General features: G+C 40.5%; 1 protein-coding gene and 1 long non-coding RNA gene across 3 annotated transcripts in view; one reads left to right on the forward strand and one right to left on the reverse strand.

Moving 5' to 3' along the window:
- MINDY4B (MINDY family member 4B) overlaps positions 1 to 7,383 on the forward strand; it is a 35,812-nt gene extending 28,429 nt beyond the window's left edge. Inside the window, exons 11-12 of the mRNA XM_008008726.3 lie at positions 5,116 to 5,296; positions 7,241 to 7,383. Of these exons, the coding sequence (XP_008006917.2) occupies positions 5,116 to 5,296; positions 7,241 to 7,383 (324 nt within the window). The remainder of the gene's footprint in view (positions 1 to 5,115; positions 5,297 to 7,240) is intronic.
- The window catches only part of LOC103241476 (uncharacterized), a 229,085-nt gene that overhangs the window by 72,282 nt on the left and 142,368 nt on the right, over positions 1 to 14,435 (reverse strand). Inside the window, exon 5 of one of the 2 annotated variants that reach the window (XR_012095568.1) lies at positions 7,953 to 8,029. The exons of the other annotated variant lie outside the window; for it this stretch is intronic. This is a non-coding gene — a long non-coding RNA (uncharacterized lncRNA). Of the gene's footprint in view, positions 1 to 7,952; positions 8,030 to 14,435 lie in introns of those variants that run through there. 2 annotated transcript variants of the gene reach the window in all.

Below are 14,435 nucleotides of genomic sequence, written 5' to 3' on the forward strand. Positions count from 1 at the left end.
GTTGTCTCTGGCATGCACTTGAAGTTCGGTTTTTTTTAAAAAAAAAAAAAGGTATTAAAGAGCGAATACAGGCTGGCAGTTAGTTTTCTTACTTGAACTCCTGGCATGTATGAATATGTTAGAAACATGCATATCAAGATGATTTTACCTGCAGATGCTTTTTATATCAGCTCATTATACAGGAAATATGTATGAAGTATATTTATAGTCAAGTTTATTTATACTTATATACTTAAGTATATTTATATTCAAGTAGATATGAAGCTTATTTATTCATTGTGCTAATAGCTTATTTATAACCTTGTGCATATAACACCTATTGTGTGCCTGGCCCTTTAGGGGTCATTTCATTTATTTATTGAATCCCCACTTCCACTCCAAGTTGTAATCAGTATTACTTTAAGCTGAAGGTCTATTGCTCGGTCATTCATTTTAGAGATAAGAAAGGCCAGGTTGAAGAATGGGGACTTACCCAAAGCTAGCAGCTAGGCAAGTGTCAGAGCCAGGGATATGAACCGAGTTCTATCTACATTCAATGATCACATTCTGTCCACTGGACCATGCTGCCTGCCATTATCATCTTTGCTTATTTTCTGATAAAAAGGTAAATATAGAAATGCCAGATCTTGGAATTATACTCTATCATCAGTACTTTTATCATCTATTATATCTATATATAGATATATTATCTGGTTTATAATATCTGTTATAGGTATACTCATGTTGGTAACATTTAAATGGTAGCAAATCACAGCATGACAGTTGTGCTCAACAAGCTGGAACTCAATCCACTGACTTCTAGGTTAGAGTGGTTGTGAGTTTGTGTTGATGGTGACCTGCCCCCACTTTACCTCCTGGTTTGGCACATCTCGCTTGTCAGGTGTATGGAAATCCTCAACCTAGGAGACCAAGCTCAGTGGGTGCTCAGAGACATACTAACCAGAAGACCATTTGACTGCATTATCCCCAGAAGTCTAATATTTCACAACACCCTAGCATAGAACTGAAACACAGTGCAGAGCAGAAGTTTATTCAAGAAAGAACATGATGTGCTTCTGGGACAGTGCTCTAAGTATGACTGGACTGAAGACCCCTGCAGCCACTACGTTTCCCTTCTGATTCTGTATGAGACCCGTGAAAATGCCAACTAGGTATATAAGTGCTTTGTGGATATTTAGTAGCTCCTGCCTATGGTAGGTGCAACAAATCTGAAGGTTATTTTTATGTACTGATAATAAAAACCTAATATCAGAAAGATTTCTTAGTTCAGAAGAAAACCAACGTGCTGCCTGACAGGTAGATTCTGCTGTCAAGGTGAAACCCATCTTGTAATGCTGCCTCCGTCTTCCCTAAGTCAATCTCTTATTACTCTGTGATAAAATTGCAGAGATTGCAAAAACATGTGTCTTTCAGTCCCAATGTCACAGCCCAGTGGGTGAGACTTTTAAAAAAAAAAAGATGGTATTCTCATTAGATGACATGACAAGCCCCCCAGAGCCCACCAGACTGATGGTTCCTGCAGAACACAGCCAGCTACCATAAGATGAGGCACTATTTTGAAGCCTCCCTGTCACTTTTCTATTTGAAGGTACAGATTTGAGTGTGAGGTTCCAATACCTAAGTGAGAACATAAAGCAGTTTGAGTCTAACACCATCTGGAAAGCCTTGGGAGGTTCACATTATCTTCACACCTGCCACTGAGAAGAAAAATCCACTCTGATTTTTCAGGGACTGAAGCCATTTAGGTCTTGCCAGAATTACTCCTACGGCAGCCCTGGCAGCGCGCACCACTATGCCAGTCATACCTTCTTCCCCCTTTACTTTTTCCCTTTAGAGAGTCTGATAGGAAGAAATCCAACCATAGAAGTACCCAGTGAAGCGGTACGCACTGCACTCTGCCACTAAGTCACTGAGATAGCACCCTGCAAACATGAACTAATTTGTCTTTACAACATACCTGCAAACTCAGTGAGAGAAGTTACATCAAGTCTGTATTCCAGGTGGCAGAGATGAGAGCCAGACCATTAACAGTTATGCATAGGAATTGTCACCAGGAATCAGCGAAGAAAGCACAACGTTTCAAACACCTTTCTCCTGTTCAGATTACCAGCCTGGGGCCTTGGGACTTGCAATATCATGCTCATTATGCAAAGGCATGTTCTAAATCCCATTGTTCTAGACGGCATTCAAAAAAAGAATTACATGGACTCAATTCTTGCACTCTGATATGTAGAATTTGTCCATCCTCCTTGCTGTCCTTGTAATTTTATATTGGTTTAAATGATATATGTTATGAAAAGCTTGATTGCTGCATTAATGCTGAAAATACTGGGCTTATTACACAATGAGTGAACTTAAGGAGAAAGGTATTTTATTTATAGCACCACTGTATCACAATTTAATTTCCTTTTTACCATGGCAACATGAAGCAACATGCACAAATTCAGCATTGATGGAATCTCACCAATAAAACATATTTAGAATCCTGCTTTTGGGGAGTAGCTGGTAAACTGTTTTTATCCAAAAGCAATACAAATGCTTAAAGCAAAAAATGCCAGTCAAACTGCTTATATGGTGTGCCAAGAAGAAAGGGGGATGTAATCTCTGTCTGGATTCAGTTGGAAGGTGCTTTGTTTTGTTTTTTGCAGGACTCACTTTAAACCAGATGTGTTCTCAACTGTAATCTTAAGGCTTGCCTCTTAATACTCAAAGTGCAGCAACAGTCATGCATGACATTTCCCGCTTCGTCAGAATCTCTCAGGGCAAGCGAGGTTCTGCTTGCTCACTGTGAGAGCTCTGTAAGGTCACTTTGCGGGGTTGAAGGTGGTTGCATTTTGACTACTTCATTTTCTTCCTACTAGAACAAAATCTTCAGTAGCTTTGAGCTCAGGAAAGAAAACTGTTGTACTGCTGCATAAAATAACAATAGTGTGTCAGTCAGCACCCGGCAGAGTATGTTTATCTGAGTGCCAGGTGAATTTCATCTACATTACAAATATTCTGTGAAACAATATCATTTATGTGTATATTCTATTACACCTACCCAGACTAATTTATAAGGAGTATCATTAGATTCAAACTGACCAGAATGTCCACTTGAAGTTCCATTGGAAGTACCTTTTGCTACAAACAGCTCTCAATCTCCTAGTTTCATTCAAGTTTTTCAACCTTGATAATTCCATAACTTCCTGTATAACATATTTTGATTACATATAGGCTTAATACAGAAGGGTCCCATAGCAAGAAGGCCTAAGAAAGAAAGTGCTTATTTTATAACTAATGAATAGTTACAAAGTTATTTGGAAATTGGTGGTGGATATCTGGAACTAAAACATATGCTACTGCTTCAATGGCACATCTTCACTGTTTTATTTCTGATGTAGCCGGTGGGCAGACTCACCCCGTGTTTGGTATGTGAAATGCCCACAATATATTCAGCCCAGAGGAGCTAACTCCAGCAAATCCTGTACCCACTATGCAGATGAGTAAATCCTGCACCCATTATGAACATGTCCTGATTGGGTGCTAGGTTTCCACCCTTTTGTAAACTACCAGCCGAGGTCATTTCTTTTCAGCACAGCAATGTACATTTTCTGTGGTAGCTAAAAGTGAAACACTTACAGACAAAAGCATCTCTGATTCACCCACTCACCCACAGCTGAAGAATTTAAACTCAAAGAAACAAAGAGATTTGAATAGAATGATTGAGAAATCAAAATGTCAAGTTATTAGCCTTTAATACTTGGGTTGATAAAGCACGTGATAATTTTTCAAAGCTGGATTTCCACAAAACAGAATCTGTTCCTGAACAAACAGTACAACTCTGAGGACTGAGAAGAAAAGAAATAGAACGGCAACACTGGTGCCTTCAGTTACAGGAAGAAAGGCCAAGCTAAGGGGCCCAGGAATTCTCCTTGGCGTCACATGGAAATCATGGGTTTGTCCATGTCACTCATGTTTATCTCTTTAGGTTGAAATAACTTTTAACAAATTTTTAAAAATGGTTTCAATAAATTTTGATGGAAAGCTTTTAAAAATATGTGCTTCCCTGCCTGTGTAAACAAACTGATGGTTATCACTGATAGAAACGCATTAGAAGTGTGCAAGACCGCTGCCCTTTTACTACATCCCCTTCCCCGCTCCTACCCCGCAGGGCTGGTTTTTGCAAATCTCATTCACTAGCTATAAGAATTCAAGGCCAGGCCAGGTACAGTAATTCCAATATTTGGGAGGCCAAGGCAAGTAAATTGCTTGTGTCCAGGAGTTTGAGACCAGCCTGGGCAATATGGCAAGATGCTGTCTCTACAAAAAATACAAAAATTTGTCAGGCATGATAGTGTCCACCTATAGTCCCAGGGGCCTAGGTGGGAGGATCACTTGAGCCCAGGAGGTCAAGGCTGCAGTGAGCCAAGATCACTGCATTATACCCTGGGTGACACAGCAAGATCCTGTCTTAAAAAAAAAAAAAAAAATTCAAGGCTAAATTGATTGACAGGTACTTAGAAAAAAACAGATAACAAGCTGCTGTCTAGGAACGTCTTCACAATTGATCTACATGTTAACCTGTAGATATATGTGTATATGTGTGATGTGTGTATGTGTTTCCCTCATTTTCCAGAAGCTATTTGTTATATCTTCAATATCCTTTTTTCCATATTCTAAATAGTTGATGTTGCCAGAAGTCTTACCACCACCTGCTGAATGAATTATTGCCTTATCTTGGAAATGGCAGCAGACATGCTAGTCTCTAGAATAAGAGAATTAGAGTTCTCTTATTCTACCACTACATTCCTATTTTAGTTTATCTATTTATTCTTTACCTCGCCTCAAAACCAAACTGAAGTTGTTTCACCTCCTCTATGAGGTCACCAAAAAAATTTTTAATATAATCCATTAAGATAAAAATGGCAGCATCACTATACTGGATCATTCATAAATGCAAATTTATTCATGACAAAGCCTTCATTTGAAATCTTACTCTATGTACAGTGCCTTGCACAGCGACAAGTACAACAAGAAACCTCAGAGCTCCTTTTTGGTCACGATCAGGTATTGGCATGTGTCACAATGTTTCAAAATCTGCATGTTTATCTGCATTCCCCTTCCTCCTTCCAGGTGGGCAGCATGCTGAAGACTCCCAAATTACCTATTTGGCTGTGCAACATCAATGGAAATTACAGCATCCTTTTTTGCACAAACAGGCAGCTCTTATCAGACTGGAAAATGGAGCGTCTCTTTGATCTGTACTTTTACAGTGGCCGGTCCTCACAGAAAAAGCTTGTGCATCTTACAATAGGTGAACATTTCAGACTCCAAGTGTTGTGGACTTTAATATGCTCAAAGAGATGCGGCTGCCGATGTTTCACAACTGTGTGGATATTCATGCTAGCTCTGCAGGAAAGTGCTTAGGCTCAGGTTCTGAAATGAAGCTCACACATGAATCCCACGGCCCTAAACCCAAGCATTGCAATGTGGGAATTCTAAACTTGCTTTACCTAGGAGAAGGGGGGTTAGAAATAGCACAGAGGAACCCACAACTTTTAGGTAAGAGAAAAACGAAAGGTATGGAGCCAAATTTCCAAAAACCATTCTCCAGGGCCTTTGACCTTGGAGCATGAGGTATTTAATACCTGAGGAAATAATTGGGAAAACCCAGGGGTGAATTGGCTGATGCTATCTCACGACCAAACATCAGATAATCATCCAGTGACATAAGTAACCAAACTGATAGTACATTTCTGTTTAAATGAGCGCAAAAGGCATTTTTGAGGTCCTACTGTGTGCCAGGCACGGGGCTAAACACTGGGAAAACGATGAATATGGCATAGGTCTGCATGGTGGCTCCTCTGTAGTCATACAGACTGGTTTCTTTTATTCCAAAAAGTTCCACAAACCTTTAGAGAGGTTCCAATCCAACAGGAGAAGCAGACAACCAAACAGGTCATTTCAGTGACAAACTCCTGAGGGAAAAAGACTAACCTTAAAATGTCTTTAAACATTGACCTCTGGACAAGGTATTAACACTAGACAAACTGGGAGTTTGTATCCATAGCCTTAGCTGCATTTATGAAGCATTACTGTATCTGACTTTGCACCACAAGCCTGGTGTTAAATAATCTTCCATTATTACGTGTGGAAAAGCATCTAGTGACTATTTTATCTGTGCAGTTCCTAATTCTCTTTCTTTAATTATGAGAAATACATATTAACCCATTTAATTTAGTATAACATTGACAATATGTTCCTTAAAATATATTGTTGTTTCTACCTCAACTTCCTTCTTTGCATAAAGCAACATTTTTCATTAGCTCACAAGAATCATCTGCTTTCTGTTCTGGGCATTGTGTTGAAAGCCTCACAGGCATTAACCTGTAACATTCCCATAGCCACATGAGGTAGGTACTAGGATTTCTATTTTTATGAAGTGGAAATTATGGTGCCCAACAAGTAACGACTAATTGAATAAATGAAGTTTAGCAATAGATACTAAGTACCTTCTTAAATGTCACCTGGCTACTATGAGATAAACTCAAGGCCCAAACCCAGTTCTTGCCTACCCCACTAGAATGCCTTGCCCTCCATCCAAAAATGCAAATATATTCTGAGAAGCATTGAGAAGTGGGGTCGGTTGGTTGTTTGGAGATGGAGTCTCACTCTGTCGCCCAGGCTGGAGTGCAGTGGTGCAGTCTGGCTCACTGCAACTTCCACCTCCCGGGTTCAAGTGATTCTTGTGCTTCAGCTCCCAAGTAGCTAGGATTACAGGCACCTGCCACCACACCCAGCTAATATTTTGTATTTTTAGTAGCGACAGAGTTTCACCATGCTGGCCAGGCTGGTCTTGAACTCCTGACCTCAGATGATCCACCTGCCTCGGCCTCCCAAAGTGCTGGGACCACAGGTGTGAGCCACCATGCCTGGCCTTTTTTCTTTTTTTTTTTTCTGACAATATTTAGTAATCTATACCTGGTTCTAGGTGTCACATCATGGTTCCAGAAGGTATATTCCACAGCTTATCAATAGTTATGCACAACAACCCAGGTTACCACTGACTCATTCGGTCTGGGGCATTTCAACACACCACCTGTTTGAATCCCCCTCTGCTTAACCAGTTGTAGGAGCACAGCTTGCTGAGCTTGCTGAGCCTGACTCCTGCCCAACCACCCTTCTGTCCTTCTTTAGTGGCTTCCTCTGGAATGGTGTTCATAGGCTTGGGTCTAAATGCTGGCTGTTCCTTCTTCAGATACTCACTCCCATCATTGGGAAAGAGACCAACAGGAAGAGAAACATGGACCAAGACGGCGGTTTTCACCAGTGGAGATGGCAATCAGAACCAAGTGGAGCGAGGCCACCATCAACTGGAATGGGACCATTCCTTTTTTCTAAAGGGAAAACGGCCATGCAACGAAGTCTGAAGTGTCAGAGCTGCTGGGATGCAAAAGCCTAATGTGGGGGGAGACCATTCATTTCTATATTTCTCATTTATGAGCCCCACACACAAAAAAAATACCATTAGCAGTTTTTTCATTTTTAAAGTATCTGGTAAATCCCTAGCTGGGAGCGTTGTAGGAGAAACACAGGCCCCTACACCAGGGCCTGCATGGTGGCGCCTCTGTAGTCACAGAGACTGGTTCCTTTCTTTCATTCAAAAGGGAAAATGAAGCCTCTCTCTTGAATGTTTTTCCAAAGTTGTCTTTTCTTGGTATAATTCTCCATGAGGATTATGGAAGCAGGCTGCTAGCTTTCATTTGGGGATGAAGTCATTGGTAATGAATCATCGGATTTTTAGTTATGGCAAGAACTCAAGCCTTCTCAAGGACTTCCTGGTATGGACAGCATTCCTTTCCAAGGCTACAGTTCATATGCCCACATGAGCAAGTTCTTGTCATTAAAATAGTAAATGGGCTTCTTGGGGTTTGAAGCAGGGGCTATTCCTGGTAGACTGGCAGCTATAGCAGTTGACATGTGGGTTTCAGTAGCCACAAGGAGACATTCTTTTTATTAGCAGTATGTTTGTTTCTTTTCTTCAACACTGGATATAAATACACAAATAGACAAACTGAGAAAAATTCTGATTTCTACATAAAATTATATGTAAAAATAAAATCTCTTGTGTCATTATTCAAAGGGGAAAACAATTCTTTTTAGAATATACTCTTTCCCTGTCCTGTTAAATGCCTATGTTCTTTCTGAAGAGATACACAGAGTAAACACATATTCCTTCTAAAAGAAGTACACGAGAATAATGTAGACACCGCCACCCACCCCACTAATCTGCCACCTCACAGATGTAGGGCTCTGTATTCACAATCCAAAGGTTAGTTTCCAAAGAACAATCTTTCTGCATTCATTCAAATTAATTGATTAAATGCATTTGCATTTGGCTCAAAGAATAATGTTTTAACTTAAGGACCATGTAGAAAATGAAACTTCAAGGTGAATAATAAATTATGTGAGAAAAGAAAGGCAATTTGCCTTGGATTGCAGATTATAATATCTTTATCATTGGTGTCTTCATTGGGGATTTTAAATACACCAGACAAATAAGTGGATCCCTACAGACTCTGGTCTTATGTGGTCTTAATCTTACTTATATTGCACTTTTCCTGAGGTGTGGGCCTGTTTTTTGTTTTATGGACACTACATTGTTTCTTACTGAATGTCTCTTTTGGAGTTGACTGCTAGAGCCGAATTAAAAAACGTACCAAGTGCAGTAGTAAGGAACCGCTCAGCTGCAAGTACGAGATCTCACTAAAAGTCGCAAACAATAAAGATATTCCTTTTAACAAGAACTGTCTAGCTAGGGAATCAATGACTCAGATCAATCATGGTTCATCCTCCGAGTCTGAGCACAGGGCACTTGATATTAGAACAAAATCAGGGTTTTGTAGAAGGAAGAAAAGCAGGATGACTGTTGGGGAGTATATTGGTCCTTACAAAAGTCATTTTTTAAATTGACCTCATTCTTGTATCCATTTTATGTTCCTTCCCTTATTCCTCCTTTGATTTTTTAATTTGTTTATAATTTATGTTAGTTTGCGATTTTATATGGTGCTATAATTTGGGTTAAATTATTCCTGGAACAAATCTATAAATAAGTAAAATAATGGAGGAAAGATTAAGTATCTATGTTTTAGATGTAAAAGTATAATTTTGATATATAAAACTATTAATTACTTTGTATGTCAATGTTCAGTGAAAATAAGTTTTTATTTTATCTTATAAACAGGGTACCTAGTAATACTTGATTTTTTTTCTTCAGAGTGGAGACATGTTATTTAAAAATAACTAGAAGTTTCTCAGCGCCATTAGTTCACTTCTAAACTTTCTGTTTTGAGCAAAATGACTCTGTTTTTTCAGCTTCTCAAATATAAAGCAGAAGAAAGCTGTTTGCTTGAAGATGGGGATATTAATTTTTCTGAATAGTCATTTAAACTGACTATGTCATTAGTGGGAATGAACCCTTGAGGAGATGGCCACTATTTTCCTTTTTCAAATATCAAGTTAGACTGGAACATTCCCCCGAATTATTGTTTGCTCTTAGACAAGATGTGTGAATCATTTTTCTAAGAACATTCTCACCAATGTCACAAGACCAGTAGGAGCAGGCCAGGGTCGGGGAGGCCTGAGATTCCCTTCACTTCACACTGTGGAAATAACCATGAATAGCAATTGGCTGAGACTGGTCTTGAGCTGTCCAGGTTGTAGGCACTCTTCAGCCACACTTGGGCCTGCATTTTCTGTTAATGGTTGTAATTCTCTTGTCAGGGCCGTAGAGACATATTCATTCATTCATTCAATGTTTTTTATTTTATTTTTATTTTTATTTTTGAGATGGAGTCTCACTCTGTCGCCCAGGCTGGAGTGCAGTGGTATGATCTTGGCTCACCACAACCTCCACTTCCTGGATTCAAGTGATTCTTGTGCCTCAGCCTCCCAAGTAGCTGGGACTACAGGTGTGCGCCACCACGCCAGATAATTTTTTTGTAATTTTTGGTAGAAATGGGGTTTCACCACGTTAGCTAGGCTGGTCTTTAACTCATGACCTCAAGTGATCCACCCACTTGGCCTCCCAAAGTGCTGGGATTACCGGCATGAGCTACTGTGCCTGGCCATTCAATGTTGTTTCACATGCCCTATGTGCAAGGCACTATGCTGGATGCTGGGGAAAATCAGCACAGTGACCAAAATCAGATGTGGCACCCCCTCTTTTCTTATGAAGCTTAGGCTCATCTTAAGAGATGGCAATTAATCAAAAAGCACTTTAATAAAGATAAGCTTGAAAACTGAGCAAAGAGATTTTGGGTGTGTCAATCTTATAATAAAGAACTGAAAGAAAAGGAAAAGTCACCTCTGAGGAAGAGGTGGTTAGCTGAGGTAAGAAGACTGCATAGAGATAACAGGGTGAAGGGAAGAGGGATGAGCAGATGTGAAGCCCTGTGGTGAATGCGCCTGAGGAACAGAAAAGCCTGTAGGGCTGGAGAGCAGTTGTGAAGCAGCTGGAGCAAAAGGTGGGGCCACCACAAGGCAGTGTAGATTATAAGGTGTGAGAAACCTTGGAAAGGTTTTAAGTGGCCTGGTAAGATCTGCATTTTGAACACATGCCTCAAAGTAGAACATGGATTGGAGAGAGCCCCAAGTGCATGCGGAGACTAGTTAGGCAGCTGTAACAGTGGTGTGGACAAGAGATGGTCAGAATAGAGTGGAGGCAATTAAAGTAGACTGAAGTGGGTCTCTCAGGAGATACCCCTTGGTAGGTAAAATGAAGAAGGCTGAAATAGGTTGCATGGGGAGGGAGATGAGGAAGAAAGAAAGAAGAATCAAGGATGACTTCTAGGTTTCTGATTTGGTAACTGGATGGAAGGTTGTACCTTCACAGAACTTGGAAACACTGAAAGCACACCAGATTTTGAGGGTAAGAAATCACATGTCTAGTCTTAGACATGAAACATTCAAGTAGAAACGTAGACTAATGGATCAGAAATAAGGATCTGGAAATCAATGAAGAGGTTTAGACCAGAGAAATAAATACACCTGGGAGTCACTAAGGGTAAGTAACATGGTGGCCTGGGGTAAGACTGCCCAAGGAGAGTGTGAAGCAAGAAGATAGCTGGGCCTGATGCTGAGCCCTGAGGAATTCCTGTGTCAGCAGTCAGGCAGAGTGTGACGAGCCTGGAAAGCAGGTGCAGAAGAAACAGCCAGAGACAGAGAAAAATGAGAATTGAACTGTGTCTAGAAACCATGCCCCGTACACGAGGGCAGGCATTTCCTCTGTCAATCATCGTGGGAGCAGGAAGGAGTAGGCCTAAGGAGAGGGAAGAAAGGCTCTCCCCACCCCAATGCCCCAGCCAGAGCTGGGGGCCTTGCACAGGGGCTGGACCAACATTTAGGGAAAAACAACCAAGTGGCAGAGAACTGCAAGTTGTCAGAAGTCCAAGGGGCTTCTCAAAGCAGAGACACGATCAGAAGTAAAATTTTAGGTTTTCCTGCATTGTAATTCCTTTGTGTTTAAATTAAAATATTAAACATTCTAGCCTGATATTCCCTGTGCTTTGTTTGGGAAATTAAGAGAGGGATCTGTTTCACATGTAGAGACACTTTCTAACACCTGGAGAAGCCAGTCTTGTGAAGGAAAGAGGTCTCCTGAGAAGCCCAGAGCAATAGGACAGGATACAATGATGAGCTAAAGTGTGAGGAAAATGACGCCAGCAAAAAAGAAAGAGCAACAGAGAAAACCAAATCAGATTCAAGATGATGGCAAGAAAAGCTCAGTCTCAAAAAAAAAAAAAAAAAAAAAAAAGGAAAAAGGGCCAGGTGTGGTGGCTCACACCTGTAATCCCAGCACTTTGGGAGGCCGAGGCGGGTGGATCATGAGGTCAGGAGTTCAAGACCAGCCTGGCCAAGATGGTGAAACCCCATCTCTGCTAAAAATTCAAAAATTAGCCAGGCGTGGTGGCGGGTCCCTGTAATCCCAGCTACTCAGGAGGCTGAGGCAGAGAATTGATTGAATCCGGGAGGCGGAGGTTGCGGTGAGCCCAGCGCGCCACAGCACTCCAGCCTGGGTAATAGAGTGAGACTCCGTCTCAAAAAAAAAAAAAAGAAAGAAAAAAAAAGAGAAAGAAAAGAAAAGCCCAGTCTCACAGGATGCAATTCTAGGTGAGTTTGGAACTTAAGTGAGGAATTAACATAAATTCATTTCCATCAGGCTTGATATTATACAAAAAATGCTTCCCCTAATCTCATGAAGATAAGTGGCAAATGCACTGAAAAAACATATTTTGGCATAAAAACAAAAAGTATTATTATGGGTTGTCAGGGGCTATCTGAATAAAAGATACTTTTAGTCAGTGATTCTTTATGTTAAAATCAACCAGAGAGGATCTAGTTTGAATGAATTTAACCTGTTATTTTCAGGATAGTCAGTTTAACTCTTCTGAATGTATTCCTATCCCCTCTCCTTCCAAGAGGGACTTGGGGTGGCTGATAACTGGTAAACTTTCTGGAGAACTTGTATTGTGTTTCCTCCTAGTGATTGAATCCAACAAAACACACACACACACACACACACACACACACACACACTTTTTATTACTGTCCACAAGGTGGTGCTATGAGAGTGACTTTTTCAATTTCATAACCGCATAATTATAAAAGTAAATGTGGGCAATTTAATCACATGCATATATGTAGGCACACACGCCTACAAACCTAAAATATTTATACAAATCGATGTAATGGGTATTTAGTTTTGGTAATACTTAGGATTGGTATCACTAAGCATAGTGTGTAGGATTGCTCTGACCCTAGGAGTCATCCCCTCTTCCACTCCAATGCAGCAGCAAAACCTGTAAGTGGTATTAATAGCTCTGAAATAGCTCCATTTGCACTGCTGTCTCCATGATACAGGTACCACTATCTCTCACCCGGACTATTACAATAGCCAGGACAACTGCTCTCTTCACCTTCTCTCTTGTCCCCTTCCAGTCCCTTTTCCACACAGCACCACACAACAATCAATTATCTTTAAAAAAAAAAAAAAAAAATTCAATCCTGATTATTTTATCTTTAAAAAATTCAAGCCTGATGAAGTATATTAGAGTAATTCATATTATGATCATTTCTATGCACTTAGGACAAAAATGCCAAAATCTTCACATGATTTACAAGAGCCTTCAGGGTTTAGCCCAGCTTCATCTCCTGCCACTCTCCTCTCACCACCATGTTCCACCCAAACCAAGCTTGTCCCCACTTCAGAGACTTTTTCCTGCTGTTCCCACTGCCCACAACAATCTTTACTCCCATCTCCTCCTTCAGATCAGCTTAAAAACCACTTCTTCAGTAGCACCATCTCTAGCACCATCCACCATCTAAATTAGGTCTCCTGGTTCATCTCTCTCAGCACCTTGTTCTTTTCCTTTATATCACTCATTGAGTGATACGGTTTGGCTGTGTCCCCACCCAAATCTCATCTTGAATTATAGCTCCCATAATCCCCACGTGTTGTGGGAGGGACCCGGCAGGAGGTAATTGAATCATGGGAGTGGGTTTTCCTATGCTGTTCTCGTGATAGTGAATAAGTCTCACAAGATCTGATGGGTTTTTTGTTTGTTGGTTTTTTGAGATGTAGTTTCACTTGTTTCCCAGGCTGGAGTGCAAAGGTGCGATCTTGGCTCACCGCAACCTCCGCCTCCCGGGTTCAAACGATTCTCCTGCCTCAGCCTCCTGAGTAGCTGGGATTACAGGCATGCGCCACCACACCCAGCTAATTTTGTATTTTTAGTAAAGACGGGGTTTCTCCATGTTGGTCAGGCTGGTCTCGAACTCCCAATCTCAGGTGATCCACCTGCCTCGGCCTCCCAAAGTGCTGGGATTACAGGCATGAGCCACTGCACCCAGCCAATCTGATGGTTTTATAAAGGGCACTTCTTCTGCACACACTCTCTTGCCTGCCGCCACCACATAAGACGTGTCATTTCTCCTCCTTCGCCTTATACCATGATTGTGAGTCCTCCCCACCATGTGTAACTGAATCCATTATACCTCTTTTTCTTTATAAATTACTCAGACTCAGGTATTTCTTCATAGTAGTATGAAAATGGACTAAAACACCCAGGTTTATCCTTATTTGTATGCTTATGTGTTAAATACTTAACTATCCACTAGTCTAGGGGTTCTTAAACTTTTTTTATCTCAGGACCCCTTTATGCACCTAAAAATTAAGGACCCCAAAGCACTTTGGTTTATCTGGGTCACACCTGTTAATATTTATCCTATTAGAAATTAAAACTGAAAAAATTAAGTATTTATTTATTTAAAATAACAATAAAACCTATTATATATTTACCTAAAATAGTATTTTATGGAAAACAATTATATTTTCCAAGGAAAAAAATAGTAATGAGTGGCATTATTTTATATTTCTGTACATTTGTTTAATG

The sequence above is a fragment of the Chlorocebus sabaeus genome, chromosome 15 (assembly GCF_047675955.1).
Source record: "Chlorocebus sabaeus isolate Y175 chromosome 15, mChlSab1.0.hap1, whole genome shotgun sequence".
Classification (NCBI taxonomy): Eukaryota; Metazoa; Chordata; class Mammalia; order Primates; family Cercopithecidae; genus Chlorocebus; species Chlorocebus sabaeus.